At 38.1% G+C, this 23581-nt stretch overlaps 3 protein-coding genes across 4 annotated transcripts; all 3 read right to left on the minus strand.

Moving 5' to 3' along the window:
• Positions 1-354: 354 nt before the first annotated feature.
• Positions 355-2022, minus strand: LOC142644405 (uncharacterized). The gene is made up of 2 exons (XM_075819028.1): positions 1486-2022; positions 355-1401 (listed from the first exon to the last, which is right to left on the minus strand). The coding sequence occupies exons 1-2, from the start codon at positions 2020-2022 to the stop codon at positions 355-357; spliced, it is 1584 nt and encodes a 527-aa protein (XP_075675143.1).
• A 7084-nt stretch (positions 2023-9106) lies between these two features.
• LOC142643301 (adoMet-dependent rRNA methyltransferase spb1) lies at positions 9107-15301 on the minus strand. Its single transcript, XM_075817865.1, has 11 exons — positions 14683-15301; positions 13720-13767; positions 13473-13631; positions 13306-13352; positions 12609-12765; positions 12411-12472; positions 11963-12155; positions 11217-11306; positions 10892-11034; positions 10664-10793; positions 9107-10379 (listed from the first exon to the last, which is right to left on the minus strand). Exons 1-11 carry the CDS (start codon positions 15154-15156, stop codon positions 9354-9356), a joined length of 2529 nt encoding a protein of 842 aa, XP_075673980.1. The 5' UTR covers positions 15157-15301; the 3' UTR covers positions 9107-9353.
• Positions 15302-17340: 2039 nt separating this feature from the next.
• Positions 17341-21509, minus strand: LOC142643019 (protein RER1A-like). Of its 2 annotated transcripts, none has more exons than XM_075817541.1 (4): positions 21321-21509; positions 20140-20513; positions 17904-18084; positions 17341-17747 (listed from the first exon to the last, which is right to left on the minus strand). In XM_075817541.1, exons 2-4 carry the CDS (start codon positions 20496-20498, stop codon positions 17694-17696), a joined length of 594 nt encoding a protein of 197 aa, XP_075673656.1. In that variant the 5' UTR covers positions 20499-20513; positions 21321-21509; the 3' UTR covers positions 17341-17693. The 2 variants fall into 2 exon arrangements, with proteins under 2 accessions (XP_075673656.1, XP_075673657.1); XM_075817542.1 differs by having other exon boundaries at positions 20140-20508; positions 21321-21468.
• Positions 21510-23581: the final 2072 nt, after the last annotated feature.

Below are 23581 nucleotides of genomic sequence, written 5' to 3' on the forward strand. Positions count from 1 at the left end.
GGTATGCTAGGGTTGAATACCGATTCTTGATGCCAAGATTGTTACAAAATTCACAGAAGGCTTTGCTATCGAACTGCAGCCCATTGTCTGACACAAGAGACTGTGGCACTCCAAATCTTGTTATAATGTTTCTCCATACGAACTTCTTGACATCTACATCCTGGATGTTTGCCAGTGCCTTTGCTTCTACCCACTTAGTGAAGTAGTCAACTGCCACCAACATAAATCTTCGGTTGCCTATCGCCCGAGGAAACGGTTCGACTATGTCCAGCCCCCACTGGGCGAAAGGCCACGGGCTACTTACAGGTTTAGGTTCCCAGCAGGTTGGTGGATCGCCGAGGCATGTCTTTGACACTACTCGCAACTCTGTGCATATTCGATGGCATCCTTTTGCATTTGCGGCCACCAAAACCCTTGAGTCATTGCTTGGTGAGCCAATGAATGTTCATTGACGTGACTGCCACACACACCTTCATGTAGCTTAGCCAGGAGTTCTCCAATCTTGCTAGGTTGCAAACACTGTAGGTACAATCCCTCGAATGACCTTTGATATAGTTTTCGATCGGCTGATAACCAATACCGAGCAGCAGTCCGACGCACTCTGGCAGCTTCCTTTTCATCCTCTGGCACTCGATCCTCAACTAAAAAGTCAACAATAGGATCCATCCAACACTGCCAAGCAATGGAAATTTGTGAAACCCCTGTCTTCGCATTAATACTCGGTGGTTCAGCCACCAATTCCACCTTGATTAATCGAGGCACCTCATTGGCTACTAACGCTGCTAACGTGGCTAAGGAGTCAGCATGTCGGTTCTGCCCTCTGGCTACTTGTTCCACTCTCACACTTGAAAAGTGGCCCATAGTCTGCTTCACCAACCATAAATACTCAATCATCTGGAGATCTTTGGCCTCGAAGCTCCCCTTTACTTGGTTAACTACCAGCCAGGAATCCAAGTAAACCTCCACCTCTTTGGCTCCCAAGTCTGAGACAACTCTTAATCCGGCCAATAAAGCCTCATACTCGGCTTCGTTATCAAAGGCTCTAAAGCCTAATCTGAATGAATGTTCCAGTTTTATTCCTTTCGGGGTGATAACTACGATCTTAGCTCCAGCCCCTGCCACATTGGACACGCTGTCCACAAATACCTTCCACGGGATGACTATTACATGGCAGACCATCTCCAATATTTTTGACGAGAACTCAACGATGAAATTGGCAAGAACCTGACCCTTCACCGACCTTCTTAGCTTGTATCCAATGTCGAAAGCGCCTAACCGAGTCCCCCACTTTGCTATCCTCCCCGTAAAGTCAGATCTCTTTAACAATGACTGCAGAGGGTCTCGGTCAGGACATAGACGTATGGGCCTGAAAGTAATGGGGCAACTTTCGGGTGGAGTGCGCTAGCACCAATTTCTCCAGTGGCAAATACCTCGTCTCAGAGTCGACAAATGTTTTGCTCATATAGTATATTGGTAGTTGCACACCTTTTCTCTCAGCAAAATTGCACTCGGGGCATGCTCAGATACCAAGAGGTACATGTATAAATCTTTTCCGAGCTCCGGAGCTATCAACATCGGTTCTTGCCTAAGATATTCTTTTAGGTTTTGGAAGGCTTTGTCACACTCTTCGTTCCACTGGAGCCCTTTCCACTTCTTCAAAAGCTGATAAAATGGTCGGCACCAATCAGCAAACTTGGAAATGAACCGATTAAGGGCAGCTAACATACCGGTCAATTTCTGGACCTCTTTCGGATTGCTCGGCGCTTTTAGACATTTCATGGCTTCAATTTGATCGGGGTTAACTTCGATTTCCCGTTTAGTGATCAAATAGCCCAGGAACTTACTGGCCCCTACTCCGAAGGCGCACTTATCGGCATTGAGAAGCAGCTGATGTCGTCGGAGTATTTCAAACACTTCTTTGAGGTCGTCAATATGTTGCCCCTCTCGCTTGCTTTTTATCACCATGTCATCGATGTATACCTCGACTGTATGCCCAATCTTATCCCTAAACATCCTCGTCATCATTCGTTGATAAGTGGCTCCCGCATTCTTCAATCGAAATGGCATCACAGTGTAATGATAATTAGCATCAAGTGTTATAAATGCAATCTTTTCCTGTTCCTCGGTAGCCAAGGCAATCTGGTGATAACCTTGAAAAGCGTCCAAAAAGCTCATCCTTGGATGCCCATACGTGGCATCTACCAGCTAATCAATCTTCGGCATCAGGAATGGATCCTTTGGACATGCTTGGTTCAAATCAGTAAAGTCAACACAAACCCTCCACTTGCCATTCTTCTTCTTCTTTACTACCACAATGTTTGCAAGCCATTCTGGAAAGAATGCCTCTTTTATGGCTCCGACTTCCTTCAACCTCCCAACCTCTTGTCTAACAGCTTCGACATGCTCTTTAGCCGATCTCCTTGGCCTCTGCTTCTTAGGAGGGTGCAGAGGTTCCACGTTAAGTTTGTGGACTATAAACTCAGGGTTAACCCCGGGCACCTCATACGGACTCCAAGCGAATACGTCTATGTTCTGTACAAGAAAGGCAACAACTCTACCTTCTCTCCGTCCTTCAAACTTACCCCTATCAGAAAATTCCTTTCGTAATCTGGTAAAATCTTTACTTTCACAAAGTCCTCAGCACAACTAACCCCCATTTCCTCTTAGGGTTCTTGTAGTTGCTATAAGGGGGTTTCCTCAGTTAACTCCTTTTGCCCGACTTCTCGGCTAACTGCGGCCACTAAGCACTGTCTGGCTACTTATTAATTGCCCCTTATTATGGCTATTCCCTTCTCTGTGCGAAACTTGACCTTCACATGCAGGGTGGACAACACGGCTCCCATGGCGTGAATCCACGACCCTCCGAGGATCGTAGTGTAAAGGGAGAAAGAGGCGACCACTATGAACGTTACAGTCACCTCCTTACCTTCCATACTTATGAGGAGTGAAATCTGCCCTTCTGGAATAACCATATGGCCGTCAAAACCCATTAATGACATATCATACTTGGACAGGTCTTCCTTCTTCAAACCAAGCCCCCTGTATAGGTCGGGATACATTACATCTGCACTGCTCCCCTGATCTATCATTACCCTCTTTACTATGAAACCGTTTATCCGAGCCGTAACCACCAAAGCGTCGTCGTGTGGCTAAATAGTGCCTTCCATATCGTCATCATCGAAAGCAATGGGTTGCCGAGTGTACTTTAACTTTTTCCCGGAGGGTTGCTCACCCATGCAACTTTCTGCCAATACCACGGCCAACACCCCCTTGTCCTAGACACCTGAGCACCTTTTGGAACTACGTGGATGACTTCTATTACTCCCAAATGGGGTAGGAGAGGATTTCTGCGCAACCAAGCTGCCTGCCCGGCCTTTTGATTTCTTGTCTCCACCACAAACTCTTTCAGATACCCCATTTTCACCAATTACTCTAAATGGTCCTTTAACACCTTGCACTGCCCCTTGTCTTTATGGTAAGTACAATACAAGTTTTGATTTTCCTAGACAGGTCTCCCCCCATCTTGTTCAGCCGCTTAAAATACAGCTCGTTCTTGATTCGATCCACAATCCTGTGTATCGATTCCTTGAATGCTACATTCACGTCTCCCATCTGTGGCCATGGTTCTTGAATTCTTAAATCCCGCCGGGGTCTTGATTGAAAACCGATATGTCAAGGATGATTTATGACCAGGGCCTTGCCCTTGCTCTGCAACCGATCATCTTCCAGCCATTTATACTCCTCGATGCATCTCATCAACTGTCTCATGTCCTCGGGAGGCCTCCTCATCAACAATTCCCGCAATCTAGAATCCTCGGGCAACCCAATTCAAAAAGTACTCGCCGCGATTTTCTCATTACCCCCACTGATCTCGTTGTACAATTCCCAATACCGGTTAGCATAATTGCAGAGGGTCTCCCCAGCCCCCATTTTCATTGACAACAATGTGTCCACGGGCTGTGGGACTCAGCTGCAGATCATGAACCATACATCAAACTCCTAGATTAATTTGAAAAATTTGTGGATCGAGTCTTTCCTTAATCCATTGAACCATTTCAAAGCGGTGGGATCGAGGCTTGAGGGAAACACTTTACACATTAGCATATCATTTTGAGCATGCAAAGACATCATTTGAATGTAGTGGCTTACATGTTCCACCAAGTCTGTCTTTCCATCATAAGAGTTGAACGACGGCCATGCAAATCTGCTCGGCATTGGTGCGCTATCAATACCTCTTCCAAATAGTGATTGAGTAGCTTGGCGTAACGCCCGGCTCATCACGTCCATGGTCACATTTCGAGGTCGTCCCCCTTCTGGGGAAGCCAAATCACGGTCTGCATATTCCCATAAGCGATCATGGTGCCTATGAGATCCAGATTGATAGGACCCTGCTACACGATGGTCCCCGACACTAGCTGACCTTTCCCTTTGTTCCTCGTGGTCCCTTCCTCGATAACTATCCCTCACTTCCAACTCCAAATCCCTCACCAGTCTCCGTAAATGCTCGAGCTCCTAATCCCTCCGCTCAAGCTCCTGATCCCTTCTGTCGAAACGATTACGCCGCGAGGCGTCGAACGCTGTCTGGAGCGTTTCAAACAACCCCTCTCCGAGTCTGGACTGCTCTTCTACCTCATGCTGCCTATCCTCACACCTTTTCTACCTTCTTTCTCCCCATGTGGATCCCCGTGAAGACCTCCCAGAGCCACTTTCAGCATAACTCCCTGGTCGACCCCCAAACATCTTCAGTGCGCGTCTTGACAGAACCATAGCTACATAGGAGATTCCCACAGACGACGCCAATTATGCATGCCTAAAATGTGATTGTTAGGCTCAACCTCTATTTGGGCTCACAATCTATTTGTATTGTGGGCTCTGAGTTTCCTAGTATGGGGGTTCTGTGCTCAGTCACTTAGGGCGCTCGTTTCCTCCACTCTTCCCTGGACCTCTCAGAATTGCTTCCTCTCTCTCTCTCTCTCTTTGAGTAATCTCCCTATTTTTCACAATGTTTCCCCTCACAATGCCCAGCCCCTTTTCCTTATTCTCATATCATATTTATAGCTTAAGACTAGTGGAGAAGTTATGATTATTTTCGTGGTGAGTGGAAAGGGTGTCCAATGTTATTTCCTTTAAGTGGGTGTTTAGTTGGGAGTGGGAGGCGGTAAGAGTGGCATTGGAACTAGTTCCCACATTAGAAGATTTGCCTGGTAGCGATACTCCCCAAGCGATACCGAGCACCTTAGGTTCACCTCCACAAAAAGTGGAACTTCCCGACCAAGTTAGGTTTCACTTTTGCCTCTCACATCATAATGGCTTCGTTGTGATTTCTGGACTTTTGGTTGGGTAACGAGGCTTGCCTGGACCATGTTTGTGGGCCTAACAGAACATGTATTCGCGCGGGATGCTCCCAAGACTTGAGGCCCAACGAGTTTAGGGCCTTGTACATGTGGCATTATCGTGATGGGTTTCATTGTATTGGGCTTATGGAGAAGTAACGTCCCGTACATACATATATGTGTGTGTGTGTGTGTGTGTGTGTGGTGGTGGGCCTTTTTGTGTTTTTGGGCTAGACTGCTCCTGCCGTACTAGGCCCGACTATTCTGGATAAGAGAGTCAGGACCAGCCCAACTACAACTCACTTTGGTCCGGTTTGCGCACAAACTATGCCTCCATTTGCCAAAACTATTGTCACATGCCCATGGCAGGCAAAACTGCTGCAAAAGAAAGTTGTGGCGGAATGGGTGCAACAAAACAATGATAAGTGAGATACGTTATTGTTAGGCAAACTAAATAAACAGTCTTTCACTAAAATTTAAAAAAAAAAAAAAAAAAAATAGGTTGTAAGAGTAATAATAAAGGCTGGAGGAGAAAATATAGCAATAATCAGTAAAGTCAAAGAAGAATGTGACTAGTTTGCCACATTTAGTTTAGTTACGAGGTTGTGGCCAAGGAATGAATCATTTTCTCAATGTGGGTAACCTCGCAGGAACATCCTGCCACAAAAATTACACACTTTAAGGGAGCAGACCTGAATGACTTATGCCCAAAAGTATTTCTTAGCAGAAGGTAGGCTTTAAGAGGAGAGAAGGAGAAAACCCATTGGTGCATGCCTGCCATTCTAATCTCTCTCACTCTTTTTCTTTTAATTCTCTGTTTGCTTCCCCTGTTTTACTATTTCAATTCTTTGTTTTTTGTTTTCTCTCTTTTCTTTGGTGCTTTCTTGTGAGGCATGACGGTGATCACTCTCATGGTAATTGCTACCGTTCTTCCCCCCCGCCCCCCCCCCCTCCCCTTACTGTGCACAGTAAAGGCTCTTTATATATTGCCTGCCACGACTGTTTTTTTACCATTTTACTCCTTAACAACCTTTGTCTTGCCTAGGTGTCCTTGCCGACCACCACTGGTCTGTCAGTACCCTAGCCACCACCACTTACTTATGCTGGCTGTGGCACTCCCCATTACCAGACAAAGAATGTTATTTTGTTCGTTTGCTCACCGTGGCTTTCTCATCTACCACGGTGTGGGTGTTCTCCCTTCCTATCCCTCATGGCATACACCTAGGGGATCCAGCTCATCTTCCCTCTTTTGGGTGATATGTCATCCTAGCAGGACATTTTCCTCAAAAGAGCTTGAGTAGGAACCCTAGAATAGGCTTCCCCTTCTCCCCACCACCAAACCATACCCTCTCTTACCTCTGACCCATGACCCACCACTCCTATATTGGCTAGATACAGGCTGGTAGGGTCTAGGTCTTGCGCGTGCTCCCTTTCTTGTATACGTCCAAACTTGTCTGCTGCTCATGCGTTTGCCGTGGTCTAGGACTCATATGTGCATTCTACCGCCCACCCTTGACCTCTTATGGCGTGAACCATCTGACCTTTCATTCTTTATTAGTCTGTTTCTTTCCAAGGGTTGGGTCTTGCTTGGGCTTCTCATTTTAGTCCATTTCTTACTTCACCCGTAGTCTTGTTGTCGTTCCTGCCACACCATTCTGCTATTTTTGCCACAATATTATTGGACCCTGTGTTTGCTGGGCCTCTTTGGGCCTGCTGCCCAGCCTTCTTACAATAACTCCATATGGTCAATCATGTTACTTTAGGTTTTCCCAATATTACTTTTGGCTCATTTGTCCAATTTCTTTCTCCTTGGGCATCATGGGCTTATTTGCTTTCCTTCGGCATCCTCAGCCCATTTCCTAATTTTGTATTCCCATGGGCATTTTGCTAACTCTTTTGAACTTCCTTGGCCCAATTACTTTATCCTTCATCCTTGGAGCTAATGGGCTTTCCATCAACCCATTTCTTTCTTACTTCATTACATCGGGCCTGCTGTAACTCATTCTTACCTTTCTTCATTACATAATGCTTATGGGTTTACTATTTCCTCCTTTGGGCTCCTCTGTGCCCATTTGCTTTTCTCAAGACCCATTTATTTATTTTATGGGTCTGTGATCCATTATTCCTGCCGTTAATGGTTCCTTCCTATCAATCCGCTAACTCTCTTCTTGCCCATATTGTTGGGCTTCTTCCTGATGACAGAATTTTTCAAAAATGAGCCTAAACAATATAAATATATAGTTCATACATTGACCACCTAAAGTTCTAGCCTCACCTCGCATATCTACGTCCATTACAAACATTACTTTATCATCTACCATTAACAACTTACTACATCAGTAATTGTGAAATATATTTTTGTGAACATATTTGTGTCTCTAGAGTTATTGGTTCAACAAATTAAACCCCAACTAATAACTTGGTAGTGGTGAAATATATATAATCATGTTGTCAAACCCCAAACCACGTACTAAGAGACGTATCAATTACAAGTCAATTTTTTCAAAGTTTAGCAGCGTGTTTAACAAACCAGAGAACTTATTCAATTGGATTCTGGGTCAACTTTGAAATAAAATCATCCATCATAAGTTGAACTAATTTTGTTCTATATGCATTTTGTCTTACACCAAGTTCTAAAATCACACAATTTGACCAAATTTTCTGACTCGCCTAACGTATATCTTTGGTTAGTTTACGCAAATTAGAACTGAGACTGAAAAGTAAAAACTTAGATCGACCCAATTACGCCGAAGTATTCCCTTAAAACGACCCAATTTTTTAGGTAGAAAATACAAATCAACAAAGTCGGCCCATGAATTTCTTCTTCCATTCTCTGGGTAAAAAAGTCTCATTGACATGGGATATATGTACACATTACATATATAATTTTCTGAATGTCATGGGGCTTTAAATAATTGAATCTTTTTTTGATGAGAAAAATAAACATGAATTAAGTAGTCAAAGGAATACCCATCAAAGGTTTAAAACTTCTAATTAAGCATGCTTGAATGTTGAGTATTTCAAATCTCGCAAGTTTAAATTCTTGAGAATTTTTAATCACAAGAATTAGATTTCCTAATAGTGATATAAGGAATTTGAATTTATATCATACTCTAGTCATAGAATTAGCATTTATATCATACTTTTTATTAGAAAATGCTATACTGAAAAATATTCGTTTTAGTTGTTTAAAATATCATTTATTAAGCGGAGGATTATTACTTTTGACTATTAACAATATTTTTAGAAGAGAAATATTCTTAAACCTGCCTTAGTTCTGTTAGATTTCAACTTGTTTTTGCTAAAGATCTTGTGCTACTTTCTTGGCAACAATACAATTGAAGATATTCGTTCTAAAACCATCTTCAGTTTCAGAGAAGATGCTATAATACTTCAGTGATAAGAATAAATCTCAAGTCTAATGGTCCTTTGTTCATGTTGTTTCCTATGGAGCTGTGTTATTATTTTATGCCAGTTAGTGAGCTAATAGTATAATACATATGACATAAGGCATAAGGCATAAAACTGGTTTAGATTTCAGCACCATCTTCTTAACTCGATTTGGTTCTCGAAGAGTAAGAGTAAAAAGAAATCAATTGTTCAGACTTCTGCAAGAAGTGTTAGTGATACTCAGATTTAACAATTTCGTCAAACGCACCAAATAAATGCAGAATATAGGACAATAGAAAGCTGATGATATTCTTATTTCCAATCTCTACAAAAAAAATAATAATATATATATATATATATATATTTATATAAAGTAAGAGAAAGAAAGAAAGCCCTTTGGTATCTTTGCTAAAAGAATTGGTTTGGACCTTGATGTCTACAACAGTTTTAACTCAGAATTCAAAACAACTTTCCCTCATAATTCAAGGCCTGTTCCATTAAATCCAACAAACAAAATTAAACAAAAATGGGGGCAAAACATGAAGATAAGGCAAGTACATCAAACCTTTAGAACCTACATTGAGGCCAAGTCAGCAGCAGCATCCAACTTCTCTATTAAGTTAGCTAAGCTCAGTTATGCATGCCCATCTTTCTTCCTTTGCTGCCCCCCTCCTTTCCTCCCTTCTTTGCTGATCCTTTTCCTTTATGAGATCCTTTACCTTTCTGAGTCTTGGCGTTCTTTCCCTTCCTGCCTTTCCCTCCCTTACCACTGCCATGGCTCCTCAAATCTTTTTTCATCCGCCGATCAACAAGGACTTTCCCCTTGCCAACCTTCACTTGAACTCCTTTCTTTGCAACAACTACTTCCTTTTTAGGTCTTTTGGGCATAGCTTTCTTATATAGCTGTTCAATTTGCTTGCTCTTTGAGCGATCAGAGATGTCTGCTTGGTCAGATATCACATTTGCCTTCTTGCGTACCTTCTCAAGCTTCCTCTGGGCAACCCGCTTCTTCCGTGCTTTAGCCTCTGCCACTTTCTTTGCAGGCCGGGCATCAATTTCTTTGAATTGTGCTCTCATTGCAGCCATCTCCTCCTTGGTCACAGGCTTAATTGGTTGCCGGTGCCTCTTTTCATCATCCACAAACCATTCAGGCAAGCCCTTATCATCAAACATGTGCTTGTTGTAGGCATCATCAAGAATCTGCTCCCTATGCTTTTTCCGCAGCATCTTCTTCGCACAAACCAATATCTCAGCTTTTTTAGAAGGATCATCAAAATCAGATTCATCTGAGGATGAGTCATCGCTTGAATCTGTATCAGGGGCAGGGACTATCTCAAAATCATCATCTGCCTTAGAAGCTTTTTTTTTAGGGTGTTCAAACCCTGCAGTGTGGTTTGCTGCCTTTTCCTTTGGCTTTTTTGGGACAGAAAGTTTTTCCTCCTGCCTATCTTTCTGCATTTCATGATCACTATCATCCTCCAAATCTCCCTCTTCTACAGCTTCAGCAAAGATATCCTGACTGAACCACTTGTTTGTAATCTCCTCTTGAGTTGCCACTTCTTCATCAAGTGGTACCATGAGAGGATTCTTCTCTTGATCATTCTGATCTCTGTCTGAATCATAATCTGACTGAATAATACCATCACTGTCACCGCCCTGCACAAACAAAAGGAGAACTAAATCTATAAGCACAAACAATCGTACAACAAAAGTTATTCTATGACTCAATACTGCATTTCCACAACAAAATAATAGTTGTGAATTATAACTAGGCACAATTTTAAATCACCCATGACCTACATACTAACAAGGAAGGAAAAGAACATAAGAAATACTTGGAAGGGAAAAGATCTTGCAGAAATCAGAAACTGAAACAGATTTTTTTGTGCAATACAGCATAATGAATTCTCCACTATACACGCAATACAGGAGCACCATACCTCCAAAAGTTTGGCATCTTCAGATTGGGCTTCTTTTTTTGCACGCTTACGCTGCTTTGTACTTCCCTCCCTTTTTGCCACAAATCGATCATAAGCCTCGTCAAGAAACTCTTCCATTTGTTCATCATATCTAATATCAGAGAACCATCATTTAGTAAAATATAAATATGATATCAGCAATAGTATTCGTCAACTTTAGCATTAGTTATAATGGATAGAAGAAAGAACCTTCTTCGTTCTTCTTCAGAGTCAATATCACTGGATGAATGTGCTTGTGTTTCATCGTTTATATCCTCATTATCACTATCCCTCAAGTCACCATTTTCAACATCATGTTCATTCGAGTCCACAGCTACCAGATCTTTCTTACCCTGAAGACCATCAAATCATCACAACAAATAAACTAGAGAAGAATTAAGTAACAATAAGTTATTAGGTTTGGAGAAACAATGGCCCATACTGGGTGTGGCTTGAGATTATGGAGATATCATCATTAGGAAACCAGACATGGAATTCCCTGTTTCCAAAGCCAAGACATAAGTTAAAGGCATACCTTGATGGAAGAAAGAGAAAACAACTCAAGATCAACATAACTATCTTCTGTTACATCTTTTTGCATCCCAGTTGCCTTCCGCGCCTTGTCCTGCCACATGTAAAGGAAATGAAGAAAGAACTCAGCCAGAAGATTTCCTAACTGGCAAGAAAGTGGGCATTCTATGTTTTGGAATAGCAGTGAAGCAGAATTTTTAGCAATCTTTCAAAACCAAAATAAAATGGCTACGGAAATTTGAAATATCAAGATTGAAATTAGAGCAATTTAAGATTTTGGAACAACACATACTTAGGGAGTTCTAGTTAATGAATTCCAGAAGAGAGAAAGAGCAAAGACGATGTGAATTTACTTAGAAGCAGGTAGAGGCTGTCGAATAACCTCCAAGCATACAATCTTTTTTCTTAACAAGATAAAATTTATTCCCCAAAAAAAAAAAAAATAGGAGAGGGAGTACCCAGCTATTATGCAAGAAATGTCTCAACCAAATAAAAGATTACATTTTAAGATTCTTTTCTTATCAAGATTGATTAAAAAGACTTCCAAAATATTGATTAAACCTATAAAAAAAACCCATGTAATATTCATCTCTTCAACAAATTTGCAAGAGAAATGCTCAGATTCTTAAATGTACTGTGTCTAGATTTCATTTACTACCCTAATATGCTTTAACACCAAGTTCTATGACAGTGTGCATTCATTTGCCTTTACACTCAGAGAGAAAGAGAGACTTGAACAAGGCTACAAACCTTGGCTTTTCTTCTTGCAAGAAGCTTCTTTTCTCTTTTCTTCTTGCGCTCCATAGCATATGTCAGCTCCTCCATTTCATTAAGTATCTTATCATCTTCATCTCCATCCTCCTTATTCTCATTTTCAACATCTGTAGTAGTAGACTTAGCCTTTGCTATAGGAGATAGAGCCTTTCTTATTTGCATACGCCACCTGCATTAAGAAACAGAATTGACAACTTATTACTTGATGTATAAGCAATAATGCTCTTTGAAACAGAGAGGCTAATTTACAACTATGCAGACCAATGACAGTAGCAAGAATGCTAATAAAGCACATTACATATGCTACAATTTTAAAGTGTCAGGAAGAAACTGTCATGTCTCAAACTCTAATAAATGCTAGAGACAAGGTTTGTCATGTTCAAACTCTAATCACAAAGAGTTAATTTATAAGGGAGAATCTTACTTCAATAGATGCTTAAAGTCTTGCTTTCCCAAAACACGCAGATCATCACAAAGGCTTTTAACCTGCCAGACAATAGCATTTAAACAGCTGAAACTGCTGACAGCGTTCTACTTCATTGTTGAAACTTCTCATTGCATTCCAAGATAATAACACTTCGATAGAATGAAAAAAATAAATAAATAAAATACAATAATTTACCTCTTCCGTTGTTAGGGTGTGATCCTTAATTGGCAAACAAGCTGGATCATCAAAGGTTATGGAAGTAACTGAACCAAGGATCTCAAGAGGAGAATCAGACCAAATGAAATCAAAACCTGAAGACACTTTCCTTATAAGCGTCTCTCCATCTTCGTACCTGTATCAGACCTAATTAGCAACAACCATAACATAAACATTTATATCACTATTGTTTTTAGAACAAATGAGTTCTAACTCAAATGGCAGTTCCTTCTCCTATAAGATGGAGGGTGAGGTTGTGGGTCCAAAACCCATCAGATAGTGTCTAACTAAGCATTAAGGCAAAAGAGCGTTAAAAGTTATCTTTCCAAAAATAAAACTAACCCACAATGCCTGTACATGAATGATCAATCTTAATGACATCAAAAAATACGTGCCATCATCGTTTTCAATAAAACTCTTATTACTTATCCCAAGCAAAAAACTTTCCCACAACCAGGTTAGACAATAATGATCAAACCTATATTTGGATGTGGAAATCCATGAGCATAATCAATTCTAACAATATGAGGTATGAATAAAAAACCTGTTTACACAAGGAAGCACAGGCAGTCAACTTGCTTTACAATAAACGGTTGAAGCTCAAATTACATTTTTTATGTGGCTGTTCAAAGAAATTCACAAATTTAATTAAACACATAATATACAGAAGGCTTACCCGTCACGATGTCTCTTTTGCTTTGTTCCTCTAAGTACATCCACCACCTATATCAAGGATTCATTCAGTGAGAAAAATGACCATATGCAACAGAAGTACTAAAAATTAGCAAAATAAAAATGTAACCAGAGAAAAGTCATTTCAATGTTAGTTCCTATTTGATTTACCTTCCTCTGTGGTTCTATAGATCCCTCAAATAAATGTTTCACATCGAGAAGACGTGGATCAATCTTTGCAGGCGCCTTGTACTTAAGACCTAAAAGATATATCTCTGCAGATGCAGAACGACTAGCAGCTGGTTTATCTACCTCGACCTTCTCAAATAACTGCAAAAACAAATTCCAATATCAGCACAAAAAATCCAGCATTCTATTAGCATAAGCAAAATATTTCAATAAAGAAGTAGAAGATCACCTGCTTGAGGCAGTAGAGGACAGAATTGTAGTCTTGTGACCGAAAAACCTGATACAATACAATAGACAAGCACTCAGCATGTAATCAACACAGAGTCAGCATGTAATCAACACAGAGTAGCATTCATATGTATCAGACACACAAACTTGATTTAAAGGTTAATCCAATGATACATATTCTACAAAAGAACACCTACGGTAATGAAATTGAATACAAATAGTCTCATTATTCATCAATGATCCCCTCCCCCCTCTCCCCAATCTGTTACCACTCATAAGTTTGTCAGAATTTACATCGCACACGAATACAAAACATTCATGTGTATGTTAATCCAATCCCTCAACCCAAAACAACATAACAAACATCAACAAATGAACCACAAAACAACCAAACTAATGGAATCAAAAACCCAATTCCCAAAACAATGATCATCAAAGTCCCTTAATTTTAAATATTCATTTCAAGAACACAAAAACAGCAACCCCATTTTCAAATACAACATAAAGATCCCCCAAAACCCCCCATACCCCATTCAACAACCTGACAAAGAAACCCCAAACAAAGCAACCCCATTGCCACAAACAACATAAAAAATCCATCGAAACCCCAATATCCCATTCAACAACCTAATAAAGCAACCCCATTTCAACAAACAACATAAAAATCCATCAAAACCCCAATATCCCATTCAACAACCTAATAAAGCAACCCCATTTCAACAAACAACATAAAAATCCATCAAAACCCCAATATCCCCCATTCAACAACCTAACAAATCAACCCCATTACCACCAACAACATAAAAATCCATCAAAACCCAATTACCCAATTCAATAAAAATTTCATCAAAAAGCCAAAATATAGTACAACAAACACAAAAAACGCAACCCCATTTTTACAAACAAGATAAAAAATAAAATAAAAACCAGTACCCAATTCAAAAAACCAAAAAAAGATAATTACTTTGGTAACGAAATTAGCCTTAGGAGCCAAGAACTGCGTGGCCAACCTAACAGAATCAATAACAAGCGCGTTCTGACTCATAGCCTCCTGAGCCCAAGCACCACCAACATTCGGCGACCCATCATGCAAAACCAAGTCAAAAGCCGCAACCCCATGTTCCTCCATCAACTTCTTAATCCTAGACCTACACTCAGACTTCGTGATATCTTGCTGTATAGCTATGGCGCCGCGAATGGGAGCTATGGGGACGAGGTCGATGCCGAGAACGAGACTCCCGACGGGGACACGCTGCACTGCGACCTGCATCCACCCACCTGGGGCGGCGCAGAGGTCGAGCACGGAGCGTGATGAGCGGAGGAGGTCGAAGCGAGAGTCGAGCTGGACTAGCTTCCATGAAGCTCGAGATCGATAGCCGTGCTCTTTGGCTAAGCGGTAGTACTTGTCTAACCTGTGCTTTCCCTTTACTTTACCCATTTGGGTTTATTGGGTTTCTGTGAATTTGCTTGTTGGGTTGCGATTTTTTGAGGTTTTGGCTTCACACTCACACAGAGAAAGAGAGAGAGAGAGAAACAGCACGATGAGCTAGGGTTTTGTGTTTTTGTATTTTTCTTTTTCATATAAGGTTGGATTAGGGTTTTAGTGTTTTTATTCTTATTATTTTTTAACTGTTAGGAGGGTTTTAGTGATTTTTAAGGTTAATTAAAATTTTACATTATATATGAACTCTTTTGTTTTAGTTTTTTTTTTTTTTTTTAATCTTTGATGAACTATTTTGTTTATATATTTCGTTGGATATATTTTTTAAATTATTTTTTAATATTCAAATAAATATATAAATTTAGCTTTACATCATTTATTTATTTTAACCAAATGAGTTCATCCTGCGTCCAAGCTCTTATTTGTTGGCAAAAATTAATTAAATTATATAAAAATTTTACTCCCAAATTTTTTTTAATTAGATTGGAGTTTAAAATTTATATATTATAAATAAAAGTTGTGTGTTCTGCAATTATTGTGCAATTTTATTTATATATTATAAATGTTTATAGTCTCTCTTTTTTTATCTATATATATATATATTAAAAACCAAAGCTTAGAAAAAATCTAATTTGATTTCAATTGGTTCTCAATTTTGCACCACATTTTCATCTAATTTTTAATTATTGTGTCAAGTGAATTATTAAGTGTAAAAATCAAAGAGTCCAAATCCAATTAGATTCTAAATTAAATTTCAATTAAGTCCAATTTTGCACTACATGTTGATCTAATTTTTAAATTTTTGTGACAAGTGAATTTTTGAATGCAAAAACTAAAAAGTTTATATAAAATAAAATAAAATAAAGTTTGGATGGAATCACATTTTTTTAAAAAAATTAAAAATAAAATAAAACTAGGAAAATCCAGTTTCAAGTTAGGTTTGGGTATCTGTGGGTAAATGTCCAGGTATTAATTAGGTACAAGTGCTTAATGAATGTTAGAGCATTCATAATGGGACATGGATATGCCAAATGTCCACAAAATTTAGCATTGAGCACCATTTTGTCTCAGCAGCTAGAAGGTCAAATGGGAAGAATTGTAAAAAATATTACAATGTTACAACAGTACCATCCTAAATGTAGGATGGTATTGTAGCACTATTGTATCAGTTTTTTAATCACTTTTATTATCTCTCTCCTCTGTCTTCTCTTTTACAGTCTGAGATGGTCTCCCTTTTTCTTCATCTCTGTTTTCTCATCTACCCTCTCTGACTCGCTGTTAACCGAAGCATGGTCCGAGATCGGCATGATAGTCTTTAGGTGGATCGACGAGTGGAGATCAGCATAAGATCTCCTTTGTCTTCTCTGGGTATCTTTTGTGGTTTCTAGCGGTGGAGATCGGTGAGTGGTTTGGTTTTCTAGCAGTGGAGATCTGCAAGTTGTGTAAGTTTCTAGCGGTAGTGGGTTTGTGACTAATATGGGCGTGGGTCAGGTGGTGCAGTGGCGGCAAGGGCAGGGGATTGTGACAGAGTGGGCTTGGTTTTGATTTTGGATTTTGATTTTGTTTGCTTAGCAGAGGTGGGTGGTGTGACTGAGATCAGAGAGAGTTAAGAGAAATAGAGATCAAAGAGTGAGAAATATTTTTATATTCTTTTTATTTTATATTATTTTAATGTATAGTATGGTAAAATAAAAGTTGAGATGCTAGATGTATTATAAAATGATTGTATAATTGATCAAATAACTTTTTGAGATGGTAAAATAGGATAAGATGAAATTTCAGATGAGAATGCTCTTAGAAACCTATATCCATAGGTAAAAATTTCGGATCAAGTTTGGATATATCCAACCCAACTCTAGTCCATGGCCATCCCTACACCATACCAAAAGATTCTTCCCTATAATTAACCAATATTTCTCTTGTAGAAGTTTCATGAGGGGTTAAGAGCTGAAGCTTATTAAAGGTGGATGTAATTTGGGGTAGCTACTTATATTATAAGTTCTAAAATACGCTTCAGAGTTTATTTGCACAAGTAATCATTCCCTTCTCGATATTATAAGGATAGCCGTCTCCATTACCAACTAACCAGAGTACTATTATTCATTCCACAGGAGTGATAGGAATATGCAATGTCATATTGTTGCAACTGCAATATATGCCATCAGCCGATGGCAATTCCAGTTGGGAGAAATTTCACTTGCAAAACATTTATTAGCACAAGAATCTTCTGCTCTCAATAATAGAGACCATGCAAGTGAAAAATATTCTGCATCATGCAGTTACATTGACAGTGATCTAAAGCATAATTCAATCTTAATGTGTATAAACAAATAAAGTTTCCCCGCAACACCAGCACTCCTGGCACCATAAAGTCGGGCAATTGAACTTTATATTTGTGACTGCATATTTAAATCCATAACATGATACGCGTCCAAAGTAAAAAATTGTACTATCCTAAATCTTCACAATGCCAAAATGTTATTTTAACAATCTGGTAAATTTAAATTTGCTCTAATCATGAACTTAGATGAGCATCAGTCTCCGCGAGAACCACTGCTACTTGCAGAAGCTTTCTTGCCACCGTATTTCTGTCAAAGATTAAAAATAAGGTTAATTTTCAAGCACCAGAAGTCAATTTTAAGATCAGTTGCTCCTACTGCAACAGTAGCTTATGACAAATAAAAGGGCTTCAAAGGTGGTTCTGCCCAAATACACAAGGATAACTATAACCATACAAATCTCACCTGCTTCCCAATGTTGAATGGAATATATTTGTATTTGATCATGTGTGCAATTTGGCGCCTCATCGTAAGGACAAACAGAACAATCCAGTAACAAAGTAATATAGGCCAGAATACCGGAACATCAAACATAGAAAAGAAGGTCATAACAAAAGCTATGCAGAAAGCTTTTGTGAAGGAGTACCTGGAACCATGACAGCAAAACAGAAAATATTATCCAATGAATAATTATCAAGAAGGAAAGCATGAAGCCAACCCCAGAAAACATGGGAAAGGCTTTCGTGACTTGAGATACATGCATATCAATCTAGCAAGTTCACATGCTTCCAGTGGATAAAGGAGATACTAGAGTGGCTAGTAAAATTTTCAAGCCTTTCCAACTTCAAAGGGAGCAGAAGAATGGCATACATTAGTTCAGAGCCACTAAACTTGATCAATTAAGTTGTTTCCATACAACTCTATGCTAAAATTCTTTGTTGACAAATCATTTTAAATTTCCCCATTAGGTTTGGATCCCTTTTAATAAACATCATATTCTTAACATTCATTGTCTTCTTGTACTTGAAGTCACGAGCTAGTTAATGAGGCAAGGAGGTGAAAATGAACAAATTTGAACACACTCATGATTAGATTTCCCAAAGGAATCTTACAATGATATGTTAGGCCAAAAAAGAAAGAAAGGAATAATTTAACTAGTATAATGAATCAAAGTGGTTTGGGTGATCAGAAGTCAAGTGCCTACATAGGGTAAATAACAAGTGGAGTTTCTGAACATAAATAGGTTAGAAACATGTCCGCTTGTTAATAACAAGCACATCAATAAAACTTAAGGTTTTCCAAAAAAAATAAAAAGACAGGAGAATGCACATCTAAGTGCAATTAGAAATATGACATGTCATAGTTGAGAAGCAAATCAGGAGAATGAAGATTGAACAGAATGCTTAGATCCAAAGATACAATCAGAAGAGAAAGTATACTCTAGCTGTAGGTGATGTTTGCTGATTATGCACAAAACCTATTGTCAACTGACCCCAAGTTTAGCATGTGACCTTTGTCACCAGTCAGGTCTGCAAAATGAATTGAGAATAGTTTGCAGACCTTAACTGAACATTTAACTCGGTATAAGATAAAATTTCAACTTACCCCTCACATCCCAATAAATTTTCAATAAATAAATGTAAAAAGGATGCTGGATGCATAACCCTTTATATGGTACTACCTACCCAACATCTGCCTCTGCTAGAAATCCCATGCTACTGAAATTTCTGAGGCTCAGAATCAAGGTCTGATAGAGGAAGGTAATTTTTTGTCCAATTATTTTATAATATCCTCTATTTTAAATAGTATCAAACAATAAGGCACCGAATATGTCATATCACTTATTTCGTACGATGACAATTAACAAATATACATGAGCTGCAAAACATTTATTATCATTTTAAAACAATCATCTAGTGTAATTGATATCATTTTTTATGGTATATTATGCATTAGTACGTTTCCTCGGGGAGCTTCAGCATCCCACCATGTTCCAGGGTACACAGGTAAAGGCATGATTCCTTCCCTTATTAGCAGTCTTCTTTTTTAGGTTTGTAGTTCTTTTTCCCCCTCTTTCTTTAGCAGCTATCCTTGCTTTGGAATTAGGTCTGACAGCTATGGTACTCTTATTTTATCCCTAAATTTTTACATATGCATCTAGCATGTTTGAACCCATGACCTCACCTTCCAACCCATTCTTATAGGAGGAGGCACCATTTGAACAAGAGCTCACTGGAAATTCATTGATATAACTACTCGAACAAAAAATGGTGAATATTGTTTCCATGCTTGAGCATAATTACTTATCCAGGTAAAAAAATCCCTCAGCATAATTAGAACTTGGGGCAATTAAAATGGTTTATGCACTCCCAAATTTCCTTAGATTCTTCATACCAGAGTTTATTTTCTTTCACTATTTCCCTTTTTTTTTCCCTCAATAATGCAAGCATAAGAACATGTTTTCTGCAGTAACTGATGAAAAACATTTGATATAGAAACAGAAATTTAACAGCCATAAAACCCCTAGTAATTTAAGCCAGCCTATAAAGAAACAAGATGATGACAATCATGCAATCATCTTTTGAATGCTGGAATCAAAATCACTTAATAAAAGAACCCACAAAGCAATTTAAGCAGATAATGCAAAACAAACACCAACTAAACCAAAAAAAACCAAACAATGAGAAAGATCTTCAGTTACCAGAACTTAAATTCAGGAAGCCGGCGAATGAAGGGCTTGAATTCATCCGAGCCTTTCGTTGGCAGCAAAGGCCCTCCCCCACCTGAAACTTCCATCTCCGGATCAACCAAAGGCGACAAGAACCCAATCAACAAATTCAAGAGATAAATCCCCAGACCATAGGAGATAATGTAAAACCCTTGAATGTAATAAACCCTCAAAATGTAAATCAACACTATAACAGCACTCCCAATCCATCTATAGATCGCATGTGGAGTAGTCTTATCTAGATAATACTGATACCGCCTCGACACATCAATCCAAAACTGATTTGCAGGTGCTGTACCAGACCCCACACTATCGGCCCCAACTCCTTCCATTTAATTCAACCTTCACTAAATAGAGTATAAACAACAAGCTCCAGTCAAAACCAAGCATTCACCATCAAATACATTGAACATAGACAGCATTTATACACAGTTATTACTAAGATTTTCACAATAGCACACTAAAATGAAGAAATACTCAAACCCCATTTCAATTTATCAACCTTTTTTTTTTTTTTTGAGAGATCAATTTATCAACCTGTAATTAGGGCTTTTCATATATATATATATATATATATATATAAACAATCTCAGCATTTATACACAGTTATGACTAAGATTTTCACAGTAGCACACTAAAATGAAGACATACTTGAACCCCATTTCCATTTATCAACCTGAAATTAGATTTTTTCAACAAACAAATATATATAAGAACAACAAGCTCCAATCAAAACCGAGCATTCACCATCAAATACATTGAACATAGACGCATTTATACACAGCTATGACTAAGATTTTCACTAAAATGAAGAAATACTTGAACCCCATTTCGAATCAGCTCTGATTGAGCTATGACAACAAAAGGGTATGATAAATTTTTTGAATTTATTTTTTTCCAACAATTTTCTCGGAAACCAAACAGTTTTAGGGTTAGAGTTTTGATACATAAACATGCAATGTTATACAAGATCTACAAACTAACAAAGCATAAAACAAGAACCAGTAAATAAATATAAATAAATAAACACTATATGATTCAAAGAAAGAGAAAATGAGATGGGAAAATTAAGAAAGGGAAAGAAAATGAGAGAGAGAGAAGGGTAAAATGGGAAGAGAGGAAAGAGAGATGGAATTGGTAAGAGAAGAGCTGACCTTAGGAGGACTGTTTTGAGAATAAGGAGAAGGAGGAGGATGATGAAGGAGAGGAGACTCAGATCTGTGCAATGTCACACACAGAGAAAGAAAGACCGATAGGCCTTTAGCTTAGGAGGGGCTATTAGTTTTTCTTTCTTTCTTTCTCTTTTTTTTTCTTATTTTATTGGGTTTTTATTTTTTATCTTTAACTACAAAATGAGAATGACACAGTGGTGGAAATGGAGTCATCGGGTGTCGGTGTTTAATTTTTTATTAAAAAAAAAAAAGGATTTTTCACCTATTTGAAGTGAGGGTTGTAGTAACAACTAACAATAACAACTAAGAAGTAAAAAAGTTTGTTTCTCAAAAAAAGAAAAAAAAAAGTAAAAAAGTTTACTTCTAAATTTGCATTCTCTCTAATTCGTGTTTTATAAGACTATTTGTGTGCATTTTAGTCTCTAAATAAGTTAATGGTTTTATGAAATATCGTGTTATGGGTTGGAAGAAATTTCCCCAAATGAATTTGGCAGAAACTTTGTTGTAATAATAACTGCACTATAATGATAACTAATTAGTGGTTAGGGGAGTGTGGTTACTAAAATTGGTGTTACTATAGTTATTAACGCTTTGTTTATTTCATTGGAAGAATTTCTATAAAGATAGTTTTTCATATTTTTTACTGTTTGGTAGCATAAAAAAAAAAGGAAATACTATATTTATAATATTTTCATAACATTTTCACAACAAATCTTAAGTAGCAGGTTATTACTGGTTGGGGCAAAAAAGTAATCTTAATGGTAGATTCAAATTTAAACCAATAATAAGTAACCACCTATGATTTATTGTTAAAATATTGTGAACCTACCACTAACAAGACTTATTTTCTATAGGTTGTTTGCCCCACACAAAAAAACACACACAAAAACAAAAAAAAAAAAGAAAGAAAGAAAGAGAAGAAGTCGGAAAAGAAACTCTCATTCAGCGCATAACTACTTCTATAAATATTATCTTCTTTTGGCTGTGAGAAACAATATTTTCTTTCTTACCTTCAAGGTCTTTCTCATGGTAATTTCTCTCACTTCTTCTATTCATTTTTCTTTTTCTCTCTTCCTAGACCCTCGTTGTCACTCTCTTTGGTCATCGATTTCATTTTCAATCTGTCTCTCTTCTCCCTCTTTTCTCTTTGTTTCTCTTCCCCACTATAACATTGTTATTTGATAAGGTTTTTTGTTTTCTTCTTCAATTGGGTTCGTAAAGTCAATTCCTCCGGTACAACAAAGGCAAAAAATTGTATTAATATAGTTGTGTTTGTCTTGTCCATGCATTTGTGTGTCCATTTCTATTCAGCATTTTTTTTTTTTTTTTGTCTTCAAACTTTTAAGTTGCGCTTACAATCAGAGCAGCAAGCTCCATTGATTTGGAGCTTGGGTTTTAAACATCTTTAGGACGAATTGTGGGAAAGGTTTGTGGAGATGATTTCACCAAGGCACAAAACTCCTAGCTAAAAATAAATAATAATAATAAAATAAATTTAAAAAAAAAAAAACAAACTTATTAGTCAGCATTGAATTGTGGGAAAGGTTTGTGGAGATGATTTATTAGTAACTTCATTTTGAATTGAATTAATGCTTCATCTAGTACTTTCGTATCAGTTTGCTCAAATATTTGGAATTTAATAACAAGTATTAGTGTTACAGAGAGATCATGAAAATTGAACAACTAATTTTGAGCTTTGTATCCACTACCATTGAGCATTGTATCTATATATACGAGCAAAATGAGTGGTAGAGATCATGAGAAATAAATAACTAATTTTGATTGTATCTGTTGTCAAAATTTTAGTTTGAAACCCAAATTTATACTTGATTTTTTTTTTTTATATCGACTACATTAGTCGAGGTTACACAATACACATATTATACATGTATTAAATTATACAAGAAATTTTATTAAAAAATTGTGCATACCAAACACTAGAAAATGTTATCAAGCTCATTTTCAATGTCATTACCAAACACCGAAAAATGAGGTAGTTTTCCGGAAAATGAGGTAGTTTTCCAGAAAATGATTTCTAGAAAATGACATATTTTTTCAAAAAACATTAATGCTAAACAAACAAAGCGTTAACGTAAATCCTTCTGTGAATGATTTTTTTTTTTGTTATTGTGCATTGTATCTGTGGGGGGTAAAAATGCTTAAATGCACGTTTGGGCCTTGGGCCTGGTTAGTTGGTATAAGTCTGTTCAATCAGAGTGCCCACAGGTCAGTCCGCACTATAA

The sequence above is a fragment of the Castanea sativa genome, chromosome 7 (assembly GCF_040712315.1).
Source record: "Castanea sativa cultivar Marrone di Chiusa Pesio chromosome 7, ASM4071231v1".
NCBI lineage: Eukaryota > Viridiplantae > Streptophyta > Magnoliopsida > Fagales > Fagaceae > Castanea > Castanea sativa.

Excerpts from the sequence above, each read along its gene's own strand:
- LOC142643019 (XM_075817541.1), bottom strand. The coding sequence starts at position 20,498 with ATGGAAGGAGTTGGGGCCGATAGTGTGGGGTCTGGTACAGCACCTGCA. Across the intron at positions 18,085-20,139 it reads CTTCCTGAATTTAAGTTCTG|GTACTCCTTCACAAAAGCTT; the intron begins GTAACTGAAGAT and ends TCATGGTTCCAG. Across the intron at positions 17,748-17,903 it reads CATTCAACATTGGGAAGCAG|AAATACGGTGGCAAGAAAGC; the intron begins GTGAGATTTGTA and ends AATCTTTGACAG.
- LOC142643301 (XM_075817865.1), bottom strand. The coding sequence starts at position 15,156 with ATGGGTAAAGTAAAGGGAAAGCACAGGTTAGACAAGTACTACCGCTTA. Across the intron at positions 13,632-13,719 it reads TCCTCTACTGCCTCAAGCAG|TTATTTGAGAAGGTCGAGGT; the intron begins GTGATCTTCTAC and ends TTGTTTTTGCAG. Across the intron at positions 11,307-11,962 it reads TTGCAAGAAGAAAAGCCAAG|GACAAGGCGCGGAAGGCAAC; the intron begins GTTTGTAGCCTT and ends TACATGTGGCAG.
- LOC142644405 (XM_075819028.1), bottom strand. The coding sequence starts at position 2,022 with ATGACGAGGATGTTTAGGGATAAGATTGGGCATACAGTCGAGGTATAC. Across the intron at positions 1,402-1,485 it reads CAATTTTGCTGAGAGAAAAG|CGCACTCCACCCGAAAGTTG; the intron begins GTGTGCAACTAC and ends AATTGGTGCTAG.